The sequence below is a fragment of the Alternaria arborescens genome, assembly GCF_004154835.1.
Source record: "Alternaria arborescens strain FERA 675 chromosome Unknown contig_22, whole genome shotgun sequence".
Taxonomy (NCBI): Eukaryota; Fungi; Ascomycota; class Dothideomycetes; order Pleosporales; family Pleosporaceae; genus Alternaria; species Alternaria arborescens.
The window spans coordinates 1-20,461 of record NW_021167877.1 but is presented as its reverse complement, the minus strand read 5'-3'; the positions used below and the strand labels follow the sequence as shown (position 1 = coordinate 20,461).

Here is a 20,461-nt window from a genome sequence, read left to right as displayed (position 1 = left end):
AGCCACGACCCAGTGAACAGCCTCCTCTTCGCCTAGTCGCACATCCCATTCTCGGTAGATACAGATCGATCCGGCGATTACAGAAACATGTCCAGGTTTCAAAACAATTCTCCGAGAGGCCTACTGGTCTTTGTTGTCGATGGAGGCTCAGTGTGCGGCTCATTGTATAAAGACGTTCGCCATACCCCTTGATTTAGGCCTCAGACAACACAAACCCAAAGGTACGAACAGCAGCTCTTTCGTTTTCACTCTCGAGGATATCTCCTACCTTTCGTTCCTCATACGTCTCTGTCGTTCTCCTGCGCCAGCTCTACCTTAATCATAATATCCTCCTCGGTCGCTTCCATTACTCTCATCTTCATCCTCCCCCCGTCTTTCTATATCTCCGTTCCAGTCATAACTTTCTTGTCTCGATAGTCTTTCCTTTCAATTGGTCAACATGCCTAAGATTGAAAAGGGTCCGGCGCACCGCCTTTCTGTATCGACCGCATCAGCCGCAGGCGGAACTCGGAGCTCCTCCTGGTCAGCTAAAGATGACGAAACACTTATCCAGGCCAGGGCACAGGGCCTCAACTGGAACCAAATTGGACCGAAACACTTCCCTTCCAAGACCCCCAATGCTTGTCGCAAACGGCACGAACGGTTGATGGAGAGGCAGAATGCAGAGCAATGGGACGGCGTGAAGCTGGACGTGCTAGCACAAGCCTATATGGAAGTGCGACGGGACATGTGGAGTATGCTAGCTGCCCGGGTTGGAGAGAAGTGGCAACTGGTAGAGACAAAGGTACGTCATGTGCGATCATAAGTAATACTGAAACAGCTGATATTAACTTCACTTAGTGTATGGAGAAGGGGCTAAAGAATCTTACTCAGGCCTATAGGTCAGCGCAGAAGAAGCTCGAGAATGGTACCTACCACGACCATGAAGATAGTGGAGTAGGCGTTTCTGACCTCGAAGAAGAACAAGAGGATCATCATGTGGACTTGCACACCCTGTCCACAATCCCCGATACTCATTACTCCGCATACCCAAGCTACCCTATGCAGCGTCAACAACGAGTACCGAGCATCCAGTCCATGCTGCAACCGATGCAACAGCACCAACAGCATCCCATGCAACAATCGATGCAGCAGCCAATGCAACAATCAATGCAACCATCGATGCAGCAAAACATGCAGCCGCCGATGCAGCAGACCATGCCGCAGCAGATGCAATACTCTCCGCATTCGCATCACCTTCCGCACCAGCAATGAACGCTCAGTGCCATTGCCAGCAAACTTGGCCTTTCTTCAACATCTCTTATCCGTCTTACATCTCCTTGTCACGATCCTTACGAACTTTCATCTTGCGCCTGAGACGGCAAGCGGTTTCTTTCTGTACCAATACCCCATCGGAAACACTCCGATATTAGAGTTTACACCCTCTGGTAGCTCTCTTCGCCAAACATTACCTCAACGACAGGCGCCAACTACTCACATTGGTAGTTTTCTTATACCCCTTGAGCATTCGACATTCGCATGGAGGACTGTAATCAGGACGGAAAACCAGGACACTCTCTTCCACCTGTACCGGCGACACGACGGAGGCTTAATTGGCGTTTTTTTTTTTCAACTTTTCAGTACATGCTTTTCATGGCAGCACGTGAGCATTGGGACAAAACTCCCTCGTAGATTGTGCAGCCATACATTTCTTGTCAATGTTAATTATTTCGTTCTACTGTCTATTATGCATGCTTAATAGTGGTGAAGCTGTCATTAACTATAGGGAGCTGCTCAGATCCTTCGATGTACATGTATGGAGACTATACCTTCCAACGCGACTTTCCAAGTAATCTGCAGCGATGTCTATCTGACAAGCACAAGAATCCATATGCGTCGACTTCCTAAGCCGTAGGTAGTCCGGTCACGTTCTGTGTTGCAACAACAGCATAGCCCCCAATACGCACACAGCCTCACCTATGTTCTATCTGACCCCGCAATCCCCAAGCATAAGCATCAAAGAAAACCGATACAATCGTGCATCATGTTGCAGCCCCCAAATAGACATCTTCCTGCAGCGGCAAGATAGCTAGCCGTCCGCTTCACCACGCGACGAAGCATGCGGCTCACCTAAGGCTCTGACACGCGATGACACGCGAGTCTGCCGTCGATCTCGGGGAACGATGGTCCCGCGCTAAAAGCGTATCATGACATAACCACCAATTCGGGTGGGCGCGCCAGACACTTGGCCCCCAATTTCTCACAATGCGCGAAACCACAATGTTTGAACGTGTGCGATTGAGCGATGCCCCGAGCCCCTCTCCTTCGCGTTCCCTACACCGATCCCCTTCCGGCGCCTAGGATCATTCCCGCGAGCGCGACGACGGCCAGCGGTGCTATTAGTGCTTTGGTCGACTTTCTGTCGCCTTCGTTATCCAAGTCTACTACACCTTCGAGGGCTCTTCAGTCGAGACTCTCCAGCCGGCTCGACCGTGGAGAGAATGTTGGCAACACGCTGCTGCTTACTGGTGCTGGCATCTCGGTAGCTTCTGGCTTGGCCGACTACAGAGGCACAAATGGCACGTATACGCTGAATAAGACGTATCGACCGGTGTATTTTCACGAATTCTGCGACAGCCATGAGGCGAGGAAGAGATACTGGGCGAGAAGTTTCCTAGGCTGGACGAATCTAGAGAAAGCGAAACCGAACAAGGCGCATGAGGCTTGTGGAGAGTTGGGACGAATGGGTGTGGTTGGGAGTGTAATTACCCAGAGTAAGTTTGACCTGGCAAACCTCACCTATTATACGTGAGGGGAACTTGGTGTCGAGATGCAATACTCGAGATGCAATACTAATGGACCCATTAGATGTAGACTCCTTCCATCCAAAGGCGCACCCGCAGCTTCCTACCATCGAGCTACACGGCTACCTGCGTAACCTCGTCTGCCTGACCTGTCGCAACGAATACTCGCGCCGTTCATTTCAAGACCAACTCTCTACTTTGAACCCCTCATGGGCTGCCTTCCTCGCCGAAATGATCGAGTCGGGCGCTCTAGATACTGAGAACCCTGACGAGCGTCGGAAGAAAGGGCTCAAGTCGAATCCAGATGGTGACGTCGATGTTCCGGATGCTCCATATACCACGTTCAGATACCCACCATGTCCAACTTGCTTGGAGAAGCCACCAAAGCGTGCAGACGGAGGCACAGTCCGCGTAAAAGTTGACAAAGATGGCGCATGGGATCCCGCGAGCGAAGGTGGGGTGCTCAAACCAGCTGTCATTATGTTCGGCGAGTCTATACCCGCCGCCACCAAGGTCGCTGCCGAGGAGGCTGTCGATGCCGCCGGTAGGATACTAGTCATTGGCAGTAGTCTTGCGACATACTCTGCGTGGAGGCTAGTCAAGAAGGCAAAGGAGATGCAAATGCCAATTGGAATATTGAACATGGGCGGTGTCCGAGGCGAAGAAACCTTCTTTGGAGACGTTGAAGACACGAATACCGGCCGGGAAGCAGCCCGCTTAAGTGAGAACGCTGAGAAGGTATTACCGCAGGTAGTGAGGATATTGCAGGAGATGAAGGGAAGCAGGTAGTAGGCGAACTATCAAGTCACAAGTGCAAAATGCGTCTGGCAATATGCAGATGTTATTGAACATGGTGATGAAATTTGCCGTCGAGGCAGTGGTTGTGCTAGCTAAACAATGCACAGCATTCTAGGTAAATTCTCGATCCAACTCCAGCTTTGCGTAAATGTGATATCATATGAAGAAGCAAATCATCCACCCAACGCGCCTATGCCGGGAATGAAAGAACAAACGAAACTCCAGTCAAATCAGGACCTTTAAGCACCCCTTTCCCTGTCTCTTCTCTCACCCTCCTCCTCCCCGTCAGCATCCTCGACAACCATCCTAAATCCTTCCTCTTGCTCCAACTTCTTCATCCCCTCAGCCACTACGGCTTGCCCCTTCGCCCTCGCCTCCAGCAGAATCCCCAAATCCCTTCCAGGAACTGCCCTCAATTCATCACTGCAGCTGCGGCAGATACGCAACTGACACCACGTACACGCCCACTTCCTGTCTTTGTCGTTTTCATGGCATACCATGCAGCCCATGGGTTGAAAGATGTTGTTGGACCAGATGTTGTGGCGATGTCCAGTGTAGCAGGAGAGTTGCGAGGGCGTTATACGTGGGATGTAAGAGACGGGTAAGGGGATCGGGTGGCGGGTCAAAGGTGTGAAGGGAGGGGGTGATGCTGGTGTCGTGGTTTCGGTGGGGGCGTTGTCGACGGGAGATGTTGGGACGGAAGGACCGGGGAAGGGAGAGAGGTTTAGATCTTGTAGGTCGGAGGATGTTGGGCGTGATGGAGCGCTCGTGGGTCGGACGCCTGGGGATGGCTCAGGAAGGTCGAGAGATGTTGTTCGGACGGGTATCTGGGTCTCAGCTGGAATTGTGGTGGTTTGGGGTGCTGATGGTTGTTCTTGTTCCACTGGCTTTTGCTGGGGCTCAACAGCAGCAACAGCAGCAGCAGCAGCAGGCTCGTAACTGAATGGTCTCCTCTCACTTGGAGGTGGTAATGGTGAGACCGGAGAGATCTCACCATCCTTCTTAGCTAAGACTGGCTTCAGCGTCGGAGAAGGTGTCATCTCGGGCGTAATCGTATGTACATCTTTCGTGGGAATTGGAGGAGCCGGCCTCATTGCCTACACAGTCTCGGTCAGCGATCAACGTGCTATGATTGGAAATGGATCCAAGTACCCTTGATTTTGCGACATTGTCACACAGTACGACTATCGTACAAGTACTGGAGAAGGAAAAGGGAGGCGAATATATACCTTCAAAACATTGAAACCTGTGCTGCTCTTACCGCGGGCGTGGAGAGGCGAGGCCGGGGCTTTGACACGAGGGTTCGATGGGAGGCCTGTGAAAACTTTCTTGGGAGGCGCGGGGACTTTGGCATCTTCTTGTTCCTCATCTGGCGTTGGCGGAAGTTGCGCTTCCATGTTACGCGGCTGCTCCTCTGCCATGCTTGCTTGACTATCGACACTGGCCTTCCGGGGCATAGCATCTGATCGTTGACTGTCTACGCTAAGGTCTCTGGGTGCAGATGTAGGAGGCATCGGAGCGCCCTTCCTTCCTCGTGGTCCGTTAGTCAATTCCGCCAAGCTCTTGAACTTCTTGAGTCCTTGGTCTGGAACTGCTTTGCGCTTGGTGATCGGGGAGATAGTTTCGTTAGACACTTCTGTCAGGTCTCTGTTCCCGTCTTGGGAAAGAAGTGAGTCGTTCCTCGAAAGATCTGTTGCTGGCAGTGAAGAGCCGTTTCTTGTATCAAACTGCTTGATTGACTTCCGCCTTTCCGACTTGGCTGGTGGTGGAGGTGGAAGATCCTTCCCCTCTGCCCCTGAGGAAGGGAGAGACTCAGATCGTGCCGGAAATACTGGGGTAGGGGGGACTGTTGCTGTTGATCCGTTGCTGATGGTGAGCTTCAGAGATGCTGGTTTAGATTCACGAGACAGGCTACGTGATTGAATTCTTCTTCTTGGTGGAGATCCTGGAACTGGACTTGCTGGAAAGACAGGAGCGTCTTGATCATCTGTGGTCTGTTAGCAAGTTTCGCTCAAAAACCGATGAAATTAAGTCAAGTCGTGGTAAGTGGCACGCCGGATACTCGTAACCACTCATTCAATGTACACAAACAGGGGCCATCTTTTACATTCAAATCAAAGAAGTTCTTGCTTACCTCTCAGTTGAAATTTTGCTTGCATCCTCAGCGCAGCTGGTAGCGGTTTGCGCGCAATGCTATCTGATCGCGGCGGGGGTGGAGGAAGTTCCTTATCCGCAGGCACAGGTGAATACGCTGATGGAGATGCGTCGCCTCGGCCAAAGGAGTTGCCATAATCGTTGAGTAGCGCGCTGACAATGTCTTGTCTGGAGGCAGGAGCAGATAACAGGCCCCGTTGAGCCATGACGTCGGTCATCGTGAAGTTCAAATATGAAATGTCGTTTTTCAATGTGAGCGTGGATTGCGATCAAAGGATGGCACCAAAGGAGTGGATAGTGCTCGAAAAGTTGCTTTGGTAGTGAGTGTGTGTGTAAAGAGCGTGGTGGCAATGAAGAGAGTGACTATGCCGTGAAGCAAGACGAAAAGACAGGTCCCAGCCCGATTATAGACTCTCTTAACGAGCACAAGTCATGAAGGAAGGAATGAGAGTGGAAGGGACGCGCATAGCAAACCCTCGCGGCGAAGCTGGACGTCTCAGGTACAAGAATGAGCATGGGACACGGCTGACAGAAGAGTGGTCGGGCCTTTCAAACGCATGAAGTGTTTGACATATGGGCCAGGAAGAGGCTGGCCTGTCACAGCTGACGACCAACGACTGCGCGGATTATCCATGCAAGGGTTAAGGCGTTGGAGATGACAGGATGGTCCCGAGCTCCACCGGGGAGCGGGATTCTTTGGATTGTTCTGCGGAATTGGTCCACGGCCATATTGAACGACCCGGCAATTTCTCCATCAGCCGGTCTTGAGACGATCACGATAAAGTGCAGAATACAAAGCGAGCCCACGTTCTTGACGTCGCACAAACGGCCCGACCACGGGAAGCTGAAGCACAACGTTGATGCGTGACGTGCCAGGCGACCGCTTTCTGCCAAATCACGGCACCCCACAAGTGTGACCCGCACGTGATCAGCTTCCGCGTTTCAGGCTACCGGAATAGCTCTTTCGGAGGAGATCGAGAAGATATGCCGAGGAGCTGGTCAGACCCACAGTTGCACATGCGCTGACGTGTGACGTTCGCAGATCCACATATCATCGTCGTCCGCTTTTACATGGAGCTTCCATGTGCATCGCATACCTAGGTACTGTGGTGCAATCTCGTTTTCGGAAACAAATGCTTCGGTCAGAAACGAAATGACGATGATGTAGACAGGGTGTCTGCAAATCATTGGCGGGAGCGGACCCAAGTGCGCGATCGTGACGGATAGATTGTGTAGCATTGGCGTCGAAGTTTCCCGGGTCCGTGGGCTGTGCCATGGCCCTTCATATTGTACAAACGGACGGATGACCAATCACTAAGCAAGCCCTGAATACTGGTGTTCGTGAAACAATGTTCAAGATTGCTTTTCGTGTAGCTGACTTTTGATCTGTCGATCATAGCCTGTTATTGATCTGAATAAGACGCCTCACTCAAGACAAACTTTGTACATCTACACATCGCCTTGTATTTCGACAAAGGCCTATCGCGATGACGGCCAATTCTGTGGGTCAGAAGATCCATGGGTATCCCCTCCAGCTCTGCAACAGTCAATCATGACAAAAAGTGAATCCTTCCGTGCGCCGTCGCTAATGAACAGTCGATCCTAAGCATCGACAGAGACTAAGGTAAAGTATTTACAAGAATAGTAGGTATAGGGTATCGCTCCATCACTGGAAGAAATAAAGTACAAACATTAGGATCAAGGTTATCGTAGGTGTGATTGTGACGCTCGTAGTCGGTGCAGCAGCTTTGAGAGGGGCGGCTGTGACATTAACGAAGGTCGAGCCGCATGCTATCGAGATCTGCTGAGCGGCTGAAGTGTAGGTTTTCGAAAGAGGTTGCGTAGCGTTGTTGCCGTAATAAGAAAAGACGCTCATTGCTTGTTGTAGGCACGAGTTGCAAGTTGGCCGTGATCCACCGGGAAGTTCTTGTCCAATGGGTAGGTAATATGGGTATGAGTCTCCTGGTGACGACGTGTTGCTGACGGCATTTGCGAAACAATAGTTTCCCTGGTCATCGTGCAAACAACTTGCCTGATACGATGGCTGGTATGCGACGAGGCCGTTGTAAGCCTGCAGTACCAAGGGATTGTCGCTTTCATAGTCAGATTTGCATGCCGTCTCTGATAGTAGTTCTATCGCAAAATTGTCCAGGATCGGTTTGCATTGCGCTGCGTCTACTTCGCAGGTCGCATCGAGGGTTTGTGTAATACGAAGCGTAGATTTCGAGGCATCGAAAAAGCCGCTTGATGTCTGCAGCCTGTCAGTCGAGACTTTCTTTGAGTCTCTCGTTGAACATACCTGTATCAGTAAGGAAAATGGGTGGCAGTTGTTGAATTCCGTACTTGAACGCAGGCGATTGAGGAAGTTTGCGCATGAGTTGGTAAAATTATTTGAGAATCCTGTATCGAATGCCTTGGGAACTTCGAATTTGGAGCTATCCGCGGTATTAGAGTCGGTATTGATGGCTCGTTCCGATAGTGGAGCAGAGGGTGTTTGCGTGACATCGTCGTCGCGTTTTAGAGGAGGCATCAACAGCGAGGCGGATGGCGGCGGGCTGAGGTCCAGGTACAATGCCGATCCTGTCCAAGCAAGGTCGTCTTCCACGAGCAGGGCCGGTCGATCACCATGTGTTTCCGTTGCGGATACGGGGGCAGCCTGGGAACTGCAAGATAGAAATACGACGAGCAGCAGAAGCAACGCGCGAAATTGGAAGCCGATGCGTGGTGACACTCGCAGATATAAGGGGACTCCGCAGCAGCCGTTTTCGTGTTGCCTCTTCCGCGTTGGCAGGGGATTATGGTGCGACAGGATCGCTACCGACTCGCGTACGAAACATTGTGAACCCATATCCAATAAAGGATGCTATAGCCGTCGATGATGCTATTATTAAACGCAGAATCTCCTCAGAATCCTGAGGCCCATGACCGAACTTTGGTGATGGCCAGGTGGTTTACGGTCGTTGTCGATGACCACTTTGTCCAACTCTCAGGTACGGATGGTACCTTGCAGCGGTTCAGCAAGTGTCCGAGGGCTTTTTGCGGGCCGCCAGGGGTAGGGGAACGATCGTAACTGTGAAAAGGCAAAGAGTGACAACCAGTTGGAGGGACTTGCTTATCAATGTCGATCGCAACCCGAAAGATGGTTTGAACAGCCTTTCGTCGATTTATTTAGCAGCCTCCAGAACATGTCAATGCATGGGAACGGCCGGCCCTTATGATGATTGCCATGGGAGCTGCGAATCCTTCAAGCCACCAGCCCATTCCTGGCCTGCTAATAAAGCCACGACGGGCCCCCCGTGCAAGCAAGACTCGTTTCTTCGGCTGACGACTTACAAGCGATTCGGGTAATAGAAGCTTTCGACCAAATCACGGTCTGTAGGTCTAACGGTTCTGATAGGTCAGTTATGCGTTGGCCTGTTCGATGCAATAAAAGTTAACCAGATCGAGCGACGTTCTGGCCAGGAAAACGGGGCACCATTCTGTCTAGGCGGCGCGGTCCCTGACGCCTTCGCCAAAGATTGCCCCTTGCGCGGCAATAAGGCTCGTTCTGTGCAGCTGCTGTGCCGGCAGGTAGCCGCTACAAGGCGTTGCGAGGGGCAGCGTTACAATGGTAACTTTGTAACGATCACTAGAAGTTGCGCTGCTTCCCAAACGCCTGGGAGATGATGTAGATATCGCTTTTGTCTCGCTGAACGTCGACGTTGGATGAAAGAAGTGTTGTGGTGTTAGGGATGTAGCCCCCAAGCCCCGGGAACAATCCCGCCATCGCGGCGGTCACCCAACACTCTACACAGTATCGCCAAGCCAATAAGCCACTGCGAGCCACGCCCCTATCGGCTCCGTTCTTCTAGGTCTCTCGTGTCCTTGTCAGCTATAGAGCGTGAATCGACGCTCACATTGAATTACACACCTCTTCGACGGTCTCATCGCGAAAGTTGGCGCGCGCGTGACTTATATTCTGCTCGACCAACTCAGCTCCAGCCAACACGTCAAGCCAGACATACTTCCTGTTCTGTGACTTGAAAGGCAGCTGTGGATATCAAGAAAAGGACGTGCGCCGTCTTCTCTCTCAACATCTTCCTGCTGTCGCGTCTTGTGGTGTTGCCAAAATTGCTCAATACTATCTTGTCAGCATACCAACACTAATGGCGATGTTGGCCATCCGCGGCGCGCGTATATGCTATCGAAAACAATCTGTATGCGCCCCTTTCTACCTACCTGATGCGGAGATTCTCTCCGCATGAAGCTACTTTGGAAGCTCCATCTTCCACAAAGGTCAACGGTGACTGCCCAACTGCAGCATTAGTGCTCACGTTCCGGCTCTCCACACCATCAAGGCGTGTGCATCCATCAACGTGCCGTTCATCAACACGAAGACATCTCGGCCAATGCGCATCTAGACTTGACTTTCCGGTCTACTAGATGCGTGGCCATCGCAGTCGTTATTAGAGATCTTGCCAAAATCCAGGAATTCACATCGACAGGCTGCACTCTCAGATGACCCCATGTTCATGCCATTGAGCCTAAATTACCTCGTTCATAACAAGCCTGGCATATGCTGATCTCCCGGCATCCACAGGCTATGGGCGGGATAGAGGATTGTAAGGGCAGGGTCTGGGCTTATAGAGATGAGAATGATGCTTCAACTTGGAAGAGCCTCCAAGAATTGCTAGTATTACTACATGGAATTGTCAGAAAGGAGGCTCTACTAAGCTAAACTGGGGTACAGTACCGCCAGCAAAGCGTTTTGTATATAGGAAGCTACACTTGGGTGCACTTTTCGCTCGGACCGAAACTTGTAGCGATCTCTAAAAGTTTTGACAGGAGTGATGTGTTAGCGTGATATTTGGGCTTTACGATAAGCACATATCTCGAGAGGTAGACTCTAGGCAATCACTGCTCTCTCAGACGCTTGGCACATGTATAACTTGGCGGTTCAAAAAAGAAGTTAGCTGTCAGATGTGTACTTCAGAACTCCATCATACAGTGACGTAATTTGGGAACGTTTTACATCTTGGCCACGGCTATTCCCACATGGTTTAAAGTGTGGCGCGTCAGACGCCGGTATGTGACTCTGACAAGTTTGTTTGTATATGCGAACCTTGATAGCACACAGTGTAAAATAGACAGATCAGAAAATGTATCATGAGAAGCGATGTAGATGTGTTCTCGATCGGGACCAAAAAAGGTTCGAGCGCCATGGAACAGATATCTTACGTAGCAAATAGAAAAATCTGTTTGCATCAAAGAACTCAATATGCTAATATCGATGCCTGTAAAGGTGGAGAAGTATCATCTTCGCAACTACCACACTGGCCACATTAAGTATCCAGTTTCACGAGAGCATCAATATTAGCTGGAAAATTCCAGACTTTGCCTCCGATAGACAACGGTTTGACTATTAAGGAGATGCACCCCAAGCTCGATTCTACACTCCATACCTGGGGTCTGCGTAGGTTTCAGATCTATTCATCCGAGTATGTGCGCCACCTTAACACCGGACACTTTACGAGATTGGCAATCCCAAATTCGATAGGATTTGACTCACAAGAGCTAGAAATGAGTCTGCAAGTATGGTGAAGACATGAGAAGGGAAAGCGGGATCAGCATCTTGTTCAGGGTAAAAGTTGACGGAGCTGGACTTGGAAAAACAAAGACTGGGAAAGATTTAGCATTGTACCTCAATACCTGTCATAACCAAAAGCCTAGTTCAGGTTAATGGTTCTCCGTATAGGTCTCAAATCAATGCAATAGGATTGGTTTGTACATCAAGTATACGGGTTGTAGTTGCAGCTGAGACCGTTGACCTACGACATCAGTAGGAACATTACTTAGACGGTCAGACTGAAGACGCCAAGTGTACACCCAGACCGATAGTTTTGGAACTCGAGAACTAATCGTCGTCTTTGGCTATCTTAGCGCGGCGTACGGATGTGATCTGTTGGGTGTGTTGAAGATGGACAAACTGGGGTGGTTCATGTAGATGGCAGGTACTGCCACAGGAAAAGACTTTCGCTGGCACGGACACCACTCTCGCTCCGCATCCGCATCCGCATCCTTGTGGTCGCGACGTCGAACAACCAGCACCCATGTTGCCAGCGGCCCGATAAACCAACGGGAAGCACCGATTCGCTTGCTACTAAGGCCGTATATAGAGACACGCTGACGAGTCTCATGCAACGATGATGATTGTCCCCTCTTTTGGTGGGGTTTAGGCGGTCCGTCAGCACAGTGAACTTCATCTTCGACCGTGCCACTATTTGTGATACATCATCCATATTCTCCCTGCAAAGACACGCTACCACGAACATGGCGAGTCGATCGATCGTATGTGAATACTCGAACTCAGACCTGCGTAGCCCTGGGGCAGTCAACAGCTGATGACTGACGCGTAACACAGTTGCTTATAGCGCTTGCTATCCTCGCGCCATACGTATACGACCGCTATCTTGCGTTGTCGACGATATTTGGAAACAGACCTGGGAAATTCGAGGACGTCAACAACTTCAAGAGCCATGAGGTCAAGTTCCGCGATCAGCTCCGCAACTGTGAGGATGTGCTCTTCGAAGAGGGCATGGGCATTGCGTTCCTGAGTTGCAACCCTGGAAGAGATCAGTGGAATACCGTGATGGTGCGAAGCTTCCAATAAAATTTGCTCACAGAAGCGAAGTTATGTTTGTATTCCACAACCTAACATCTACAGGGCACATTCGCTCCAGCTCTAAGCAAACGAGGCGATGAAGACAACCCACATATCTGGATCTACGATTATTCATCGCCAAACACTCCTGAATCTGAAGTTCTCAAGCCGCTGGTTCTGACTGATTACAATAATGTAGCAGACTTCCAACCCTTGGGCATCGAGTTCGACGCCGCGACATCAACACTTTACGTCATTAACCATTCCCGGAATTCCGGAAACATCATCGAAGTATTTCAGGTCTCTGTCCAAGACGCAGTAGCGAAATATGTGCAAACATTGAAGCATCCACTGATCTATACACCCAACTCCATCCATTCTTTGGGAGACGGAAAACTACTAGTAACCAACGACCACTACATCGGGTCCCTCATCTCTCCGCTCATTTCGCAGGTCGAGACGTTTGCTGGAATTCCTGGGGGTAGTGTCGTATATACCGACATCCACAACCCCTCGCACACAAAGACGTTGGTCCGTGTACCTTTCGCTAACGGTATTGCTATGCTCAACTCGACGACCGTAGCTGTTGCCTCATCAGCGAAAATGGGAGTGAACTTCTACACTTTCAGTCCTGACACGATCAAGTTACATTTCCGAAAGTTCATTCGCGCTCCATCGAGCGTCGACAACCTTTCTGTCGACGCTTCTGGCAAGCTTCTTATGGCCGGCCATCCCTTTGCGCCAGGACTTATGAAAGTAAGCAAAGCTAGGGCAAAGTGCAATATGCAGGGATCAGAAGATGAGAAGCAGGCTTGCGAATGTACGGCGGCTAGCTTTGTGGCTGAGTGGAGCGAAACTGGAGGACTGAAAACATTGTATAAGAACAACGGACAGGAGTTCTGCAGCAGTAGTACTTTTGCTCGGGATGTGGGAAGAGGCGTGGGTATCATCACAGGGTTGTACGATAGAGGCATATTGGTGTCAAAGGACGATCCAACCACTGTGCAGTGAGGCTCAGAGATGGCTACATGTAGTAGATCTGTCGATGCGACCTGAAAATCTATCTAAGAAGTTATTGTATAGGCAACGAATAAACAAACCGACGTTGAAAGCTCTGATATAATGCTCATCCAACCCAGTGTGCTTTTATCGTTCACTGCAGCTCCCTGAGCATTCTTTTCACATTCTTTTTCTTGTCTGGCTTCTTGTCCTCTGTCTTATGCGCTATCCCTGTAGTTTCATCCTCTCTAGTAGTCTCATATTTCCTCTTGTTGTTGACTTTCAGCTTTACCACTAAACTCAGACACTTGCAGCTCTCGTCTTGCTCGCTAGTCCATGGAACATACGTCCATCGCCTCGCCGGACCCTGCTGATTTAGGGAATTACTAACAGCGTCATACCCCGAATCACCCCCATTCTCCGTTTTGCCGTCGGAAAGCGTCCACTTGATATGATGCTTGGGCATCTCATCTTTGCGCTCTATTGTTAGCGCACCATTAGAATGCACAACGACAACTTGGACATCCTCTGGAAATTCCGTGTCATGATTGATAGAACGGAACTTGGACGGTAGATGGGTTGTGTGCGTTGAAGGGTCAAGGATGTAGTGCCCACAACCTCTAGGTTGTGGTTCTGGATAAAGTGGATATGACGGTGGAGCTACACTCTGTCAGTGTTGTGCTTTCGTACCGCCTGATCGCGATCATATTACCACAAAGCGCTCCCTTTTCAGTACGCGGTAGTCCCAGGCGCATGAGGCCAACCTGATCTTCTGACAAGAAGTCTAGTGGCACTCCATACAACTCGCAATATCGATCCCAATGGTCCCAGGTTTCGATGTAGATTGGTGGTCGATCACCTTGTTGCCTCATGCGTCGAGTGTAGTAATCTTTGCTTTGCGGTACACTACTCGGAAGCTTCTCGGTCACTACATCTGGCGGATTGTGAAGTGTCCAGAACGAGTCGTTGAAGGGAACTTGTTTGAACCACGACGGGCGCCAATGCAGTGTCGAGTTGTCGTTCAAGCTTGTAAGAACCAGTAGATCTTGCTGATGACGTTTGAGTAACAAATCGGCCTCTACTTCATCTTGTGTAGGATTCTTGGATGCCTGGTATCCCGATGTCTTAGGTGTTGGGGTCAGTGATACAGATGGTAAGCTAGTGGGGATTGCGAGACTGTCTGTGGCAGTGGTAGGCGAGTATCTCAACGCTTGTGTTTCCGGGGTGTCGGGACCCGAATGTGGTGGTGTGTCGCGACTCTGCATGTTCGCAAAATTCCTACCCAACACCGAGATGTGAGACTGTCGTAGCAAGACTTTCGGGTCCTTGACGCGAATTAATAGCCGGATTGTGAGTAGTGCCGGTGAGTGGTGAGTTCCCTAGTGCGCATACACCTCCATTGCTGTTTGTTTGGGTTTAAGCGTCACAACCACGGGCACTCGCATGTTGTAATCACCCGACAAAGAATTGAACAGTCGACAAACATTTTTATACTGATTGGCTCTCATGCTATGGTTAAACTATCTATAACTTCAAAGCATCATCAGTGGTAAGTCTCACCGACTCAAACCCTGCACAGCCTTCCATTTTGGGTTTGAACACCCTGCTCTCCATCTTTAACTACCCATCGCTCACTTCCAACAGCAGTGGTCGCGTAGAAAACATCAGTAGGGTCCCATTTCCTCTTTATCTGACTCAACTTCGGGTAGTAACCTCCATAGAACGACTCTTGCCAGTCGGGCTCTTCGACGCTGGCTTCGTTGAGATATGTGCCACCACCCTCGGAAACTGGTGAGATATCGCGCCAGGGCTGGAGGATGTTTTCCTGTAGATCTTTGTTCGCGAGTTTGAGTGCCTCAGGTGTGGAGTGATCCATCGACTTGTTCGATGAGGTAACCATGAACATGCCGCATTCGCGCCATGCTGGGCTAATGGCGTTGTTGGTATTTGCGTACTTAACAGGAGTCTTGTGGTAGCCAAGGAGATGTTTGCCAGCAGAGACATGTTCCTTGATCAGTGCATAAGTCTCATTGAACTTTTCCTGGAAGTTGCGTCGAGGGACGATGCGATTAGCCGGAAGCGAGTTATCCAGACCGATAGGGAAGCTGTTAGAGCCCCAAGCTGCCTGGTAAGCGGAGTAGAAGTTGTTGTGTGCCACGCTTGTATGAGGTTTCGTAAGCGTGATGTTGTTCGTGTCCAGGTAGTCGAAGAATGGCTTTACGACCTTGTCATATGATTCCGCAGTATGGTTTGCTGCGAAAAGGTACGCCATGCTGAGGAATGGCTTAGGCTGGTTGCCCATAATGAAGAAGCTATATATGCCTGACTCTGCCCAGTCAAGGAAAACCTCATAGAACTTCTTAGTACCCTTCCAGAAGTCTTCAAGGCTATTGTTCGAAGCATCGAGATACCAGCCTGCAGTAACGACGTTTATCTTGGGGTGCACGCGAACGATGACCGATACGACGACGGCGAAAGTACCGCCACCGCCACCTCGAAGCGCCCAGAACAAGTCAGGGTTCGAAGCTTCGGATACAGTGATGAAGCGACCATTAGCTGTTACAACCTGAAATGCGACAACATGGTCGGCTGACATCCCGTAAACACCGGCAAGAGGATTTTGCCCACCACCAGTGATCATACCACCAGCCCACCCAACGCTCTGGTGTATGTCAGTCATCTTGATCAGGCATGATATCCTCAGCATTACTTACCCATGAAACGGCACCGAGAACAGTAACATCGTATTTGTCTGCAGCTTCATAGATTTGCCTAACGGTAACTCCAGCAGCAACCTTGAAAGCCGGTCCAGAATAGCCCGGACCTTTGTAGTTGGGGAGATAGTCGATTTGGTCCATGTTGTGCATCCATAAACTCAATGCTCCGGCACCAGTGGACTTTCCCAGATAGCAATGACCAGTGTTCTTGATGACTAGACGAAGGTTGGTCGCTCTTGCGAAATTGATGGCAAGCTGAATCTGCGCCACGTTGGTGACTTTGATTGCGTACTCAGGATATCCGCCCAGTGTGCACGATTTGCCGTCAGTGTCATTCTTAGGCATACATGTCCTACCCTGAAAGATGGGCCACATATCTAGACAGACAGTGTTACTAGACGGCTTATTTAAGCTTTATAGAAGGGAATCACTCACTTGATGTAGGATCTGCATGATGGAATAGCGGATCCGTGAATTTGTTGGCAACTTCCGTACACCTTGCACCGTCTTTCTTTCCCCATTTCGAATCGTAGCATGAGGCAGCAATAGGCTTAGTTGGGATGAGTGCCCCGCCTAAAAGGACGTTGAAAATGTCCCAGACAATTTCCTTGGGCCACGCCAAGTCTCCAGGAAACGTCTTGCAAGATGCTGAAGCTGCGCGTCGTACACGCGCATCACTAGCAGCGGTGCTGTCGTCGAACGCGAAGTATTCCGCATACTCGGAAACACCCTGCTCGGTTACGAGCCGCTCAATGACGGCATCCGTCAACTGTAGGGTCTCTGCTTCTTGAAGAGGTGCGCCTGCTACTGGAGTGGCTGGGACGAAAGCAGCTGCAGGTTCGACATCAGGGATTGAGGAGGATTGGCCAAGGACAGCCCCCGGAGAAATAATCAAGAAGAAGCACGTGGCTAGCCGCTGCATGGGTGCCATAGTGAGGCCAAGACGTGGAGAAGAAGACGAGGCAGATAAAAAGCACCAACGGGAGCTTCGTCTTTTTATCTCATCCCTTTAGCCGTCCGGTAAGCATACTTTTGAGGATCTCTCACACGCTTCATGTGCATGATTCATGTGCAAGCGTTCTAGATGTTGCCACGGACTGCGATTAGCCATTGAGTGTCGAGCGGGGGATTAGTAGCGAAGGGATGTAGATGGTCTTACGCAAGGGACTGCATACAGCAGCCGGGCCTGATGGATCCGTGAGCAGATCATCTCCTTGCCTTCAAAATCTATCGTGGCTCAGTTTTGTTCTATCCACGCCAGGAAATGCAAAGATACTGCGGATTCGCGGCAGTTGTAAGCCAATTGAAACTTTCTAAACCCTGTACCAGCAGGAAGCAGCTCAATCTCTGCATGTTCCTGTAGGATGCTAGTTATGCCAAATTTACGAGTCGGACATGTAGACCAATGGGGCAAGTTCATCTGTTCAGAAGCATTAGTAGCTTGGCGTTTGAAGGATGGAAGAGTATCAGACTTGTTCAGCTGTAGGATTGCGGCACAGTCCTCGTTTAAGTTTCTCTTCCCGCCACTCAGATCCAAAACATCGATTTGCCAAGGACTACTTGAGAAACAAATTTCTTACTATCGTTATCTCACATCGAGATTATATGGAGCGAGAAAGGTATTACATAGTCAGTCGTAGCTTGATGTTGAGAGTAGGCGACTGAAGACAGAGCCTACCTAGGTAGCGTGCGGCACGGTTCAGGCTCGGCCCACGAGCCGCCCGCACTTCCAAGCCGCGAACGCCAATAGCTTGGTAGTGGACCCTCTCTGCTCCACTGCACGAATCAACCAGCTCAAGCCTCGTCACATCCTACATACAGAATCCTACTTGGCCCTTCCAATTAGTGAGAGATCATCAACAACACCTGCTGAAAAAACCATGCTTGAAACAAGCTCCGTCAACAACTTCCGTCTCGAGATCCGTCGCACAACCTTGAAAGTCCTGGGAAAATGGGCATATGAAAGTCCCACTCTAACGTTACGAACAATGAGAAGTCCCTTGTTGACGCCAAAGTCTGTGCGATCTATGCCTGCATAAGTTATTCGTCCTGCTGGCAGTGTTGATCAGATGAACGAACGCAAGGGTTGAGGATGGATTCTCCGAGCCGTCTGCGGCTCGGGGCATCCGGAACAATACCAAGACAGCTCATTCGATCAACAAAGGGTCGCCACCTAGTAGGATTGTAATTACATCTGGTGATTCATACGGAAGTGCGCAGCCTTTGAAGGATTGCGGCGTCGTCGCGAACTCCAACAGACTGGTATTGCCTAGCAACAGGAGAAGCTGAAGATTAGTCAACTCGATTGCAAGTGTAAGTACACCTTGTATATCTCTGGAGACGGAGCGAATATATCTCTTAGCATAATTTGGATGATTTGCTTTTAATATTTCAAGTACCATGACGGGAACTGGTCTTCAGCCTATGAACATCTTCCTCATTGTCTTTCCTTTCGTTCTGTCGGCCACCATTGTGGCAATTAGGGTATGGAGGAAGATAAAAGAACACAAATTAGCTATTGGTATGGCACAGCCGCGCTCTGTTCATGCAAGATACTTGCTGATATAGCTTACTACAGAAGACATACTCCTTATCATTGCTGAGCTCTTCTTGATAGCACTCACTGCGACAGTCTGGAAACGTGAGTGTAGATCCAAGCAAGTAGTTTTTCCTATTGACAGGCTTCTAGTGGTCTTAGTCTCTTACGCTGGCTATCACGCGGCAGATATTCCACAGGGTGCTATAAGCCAGGAACAAGTGCTACTCGTAAGTCCTCCTACACCTGGAATGCCCAAGCATGCTTGCGCTGGACTGATTTACATTTTGCCAGTGGCGTTACATCAACAACGCAATATACAACCAGATCCTAGGCCTTGTCAAGATCTCGTTTCTGATCACGCTATTGAAGTTGCGCTCTACGAACCGGCTAATCATCGCAAGCTTGTGGTCGCTAATCATCGTAAACATTTGTTTTGTTTTCGCTGCCACCCTTGGACACATCTTCAGGTGTCAGCCGATCCACAAATATTGGCACCCCAAAGTCCCTGGTCACTGTTCCAATGACGCACAATACATCTTTGGTGTAATCGGTGTAACAATTGGTACCGATGTTCTTGTCGCGTTGATTCCGGCGTGGATTCTATACGATCTTCAGATGTCTCTGAGGCACAAAGTTGGAGTTATTGCATTCCTGTCGCTTCCACTCGCAGTTACAGCCATTGGCTGCTATCGTTTACATCGCTTCGTTGTCTTCTTCAGCCTACCCAACGCCACCGGCGAGGACCCGCATAACGTTAGAAATGCATTGTCGAACATTGAAGCGAATCTCGGTGTAATTGCTGTGTGCGGACCGACGATCAAATGGATCTTGGTGAGCTCTAGATGAAATTTAGGTACTTATGCATACAACCGTAACTAATATTTTCTACTATAGGGCCGCTTCATTCCTTACTTTGATACCGCTCGATCAACAAATGCTTTTACACCAGACCCATCATCGCACCTACGACAACGATCGCATGGCTATGTTAAGAGTTATGATGGTATAGAGCTTCAGCCAAAAAACGGGTTTGACACCACATATCCACGACACATACGGAACTCCTGTTGGAAGGCCAACGACGACGATACAGACAGCGAGAAACAATGCATTACTGTTCAAGCAGGCAAAGACGAAAGGGAAATCAGGGCGACGACAGTCGTAGAATGGAGAAGCACGCCATCTCGCTGACGAAAGCTTCGTCTACATGTCTATAGGTCAAAAGGCAAATGGGTTTGAAGGCAAGGTGATGCAGTTGTCGAGAAGGAAGACCCAATGTGATCGACAATGTAATTATGAGCTGGGGACGTTCAAGATCATTGGTATTTGGCCGTGGAGTATAACCTTACCTGCTCAATCTCTTAGAACCATTCGATCTTACCCTGATTTCAATCTCAATTCTCAGCCTTTGTTGCTGTAGACTTTAGGCTTTGGACTACCACGGTTCTGTATAACGAAGCCGCCTTTCTTCTAAAGGGACTGCTTCTTCTCTGCCACAACAGCTTTGTTCGTGGTAGGGGCACCGATAAACGTGACGAGGTGTTTGGCGGGAGGCAGAACGAGAGCTGACGTGGAAGCCATCTCGGGGATCTTGATTACATTAGTATATAGATTCTAGTAGGGGGGTTTTTTTTGGGGGGGGGGGGGGGGGGGAATTTTCCTTGGCTTTTACCTTCCTTTTCTTTTTGCCCAAAGATTAAAGCAAAATTCCGGCCTTTGAAAGGGATGTGTAACTTCTGGGGGGAAAGGGGGAAGGAAAAGGAAAGATGGGTGGTATCGACGCGAAAGAATGGCGCCAAAACCCAAATTGTTATTTTGGAGAGCCAAAAAA

At 49.8% G+C, this 20,461-nt stretch overlaps 10 protein-coding genes across 10 annotated transcripts; 4 read left to right on the top strand and 6 right to left on the bottom strand.

Annotated features, from left to right (window-relative positions):
• Positions 1-439: 439 nt before the first annotated feature.
• Positions 440-1,254, top strand: AA0111_g8557 (hypothetical protein; the record flags this gene model as incomplete). The annotated part of the gene is made up of 2 exons (XM_028655017.1): positions 440-784; positions 841-1,254. The coding sequence occupies 2 exons, from the start codon at positions 440-442 to the stop codon at positions 1,252-1,254; spliced, it is 759 nt and encodes a 252-aa protein (XP_028503722.1).
• A 1,030-nt stretch (positions 1,255-2,284) lies between these two features.
• Positions 2,285-3,572, top strand: AA0111_g8556 (hypothetical protein; the record flags this gene model as incomplete). The annotated part of the gene is made up of 2 exons (XM_028655016.1): positions 2,285-2,753; positions 2,848-3,572. 2 exons carry the CDS (start codon positions 2,285-2,287, stop codon positions 3,570-3,572), a joined length of 1,194 nt encoding a protein of 397 aa, XP_028503721.1.
• A 248-nt stretch (positions 3,573-3,820) lies between these two features.
• AA0111_g8555 (hypothetical protein) lies at positions 3,821-5,953 on the bottom strand (the record flags this gene model as incomplete). Its single annotated transcript, XM_028655015.1, has 3 exons — positions 3,821-4,678; positions 4,811-5,568; positions 5,716-5,953. The coding sequence occupies 3 exons, from the start codon at positions 5,951-5,953 to the stop codon at positions 3,821-3,823; spliced, it is 1,854 nt and encodes a 617-aa protein (XP_028503784.1).
• Positions 5,954-7,401: 1,448 nt separating this feature from the next.
• AA0111_g8554 (hypothetical protein) lies at positions 7,402-8,265 on the bottom strand (the record flags this gene model as incomplete). The annotated part of the gene is made up of 2 exons (XM_028655014.1): positions 7,402-7,986; positions 8,035-8,265. 2 exons carry the CDS (start codon positions 8,263-8,265, stop codon positions 7,402-7,404), a joined length of 816 nt encoding a protein of 271 aa, XP_028503720.1.
• A 1,098-nt stretch (positions 8,266-9,363) lies between these two features.
• On the bottom strand, positions 9,364-9,501 carry AA0111_g8553 (hypothetical protein; the record flags this gene model as incomplete). Its single annotated transcript, XM_028655013.1, has 1 exon — positions 9,364-9,501. The coding sequence occupies one exon, from the start codon at positions 9,499-9,501 to the stop codon at positions 9,364-9,366; it is 138 nt and encodes a 45-aa protein (XP_028503754.1).
• Positions 9,502-12,044: 2,543 nt separating this feature from the next.
• On the top strand, positions 12,045-13,386 carry AA0111_g8552 (hypothetical protein; the record flags this gene model as incomplete). Its single annotated transcript, XM_028655012.1, has 3 exons — positions 12,045-12,062; positions 12,136-12,366; positions 12,439-13,386. 3 exons carry the CDS (start codon positions 12,045-12,047, stop codon positions 13,384-13,386), a joined length of 1,197 nt encoding a protein of 398 aa, XP_028503819.1.
• Positions 13,387-13,528: 142 nt separating this feature from the next.
• AA0111_g8551 (hypothetical protein) lies at positions 13,529-14,639 on the bottom strand (the record flags this gene model as incomplete). The annotated part of the gene is made up of 2 exons (XM_028655011.1): positions 13,529-14,034; positions 14,087-14,639. 2 exons carry the CDS (start codon positions 14,637-14,639, stop codon positions 13,529-13,531), a joined length of 1,059 nt encoding a protein of 352 aa, XP_028503724.1.
• Positions 14,640-14,938: 299 nt separating this feature from the next.
• Positions 14,939-17,022, bottom strand: AA0111_g8550 (hypothetical protein; the record flags this gene model as incomplete). The annotated part of the gene is made up of 3 exons (XM_028655010.1): positions 14,939-16,036; positions 16,089-16,468; positions 16,527-17,022. The coding sequence occupies 3 exons, from the start codon at positions 17,020-17,022 to the stop codon at positions 14,939-14,941; spliced, it is 1,974 nt and encodes a 657-aa protein (XP_028503723.1).
• Positions 17,023-18,491: 1,469 nt separating this feature from the next.
• On the top strand, positions 18,492-19,821 carry AA0111_g8549 (hypothetical protein; the record flags this gene model as incomplete). Its single annotated transcript, XM_028655008.1, has 5 exons — positions 18,492-18,612; positions 18,670-18,732; positions 18,781-18,857; positions 18,922-19,461; positions 19,525-19,821. 5 exons carry the CDS (start codon positions 18,492-18,494, stop codon positions 19,819-19,821), a joined length of 1,098 nt encoding a protein of 365 aa, XP_028503837.1.
• A 279-nt stretch (positions 19,822-20,100) lies between these two features.
• AA0111_g8548 (hypothetical protein) lies at positions 20,101-20,211 on the bottom strand (the record flags this gene model as incomplete). The annotated part of the gene is made up of 1 exon (XM_028655007.1): positions 20,101-20,211. One exon carries the CDS (start codon positions 20,209-20,211, stop codon positions 20,101-20,103), a length of 111 nt encoding a protein of 36 aa, XP_028503838.1.
• Between the last annotated feature and the right edge of the window lie 250 nt (positions 20,212-20,461).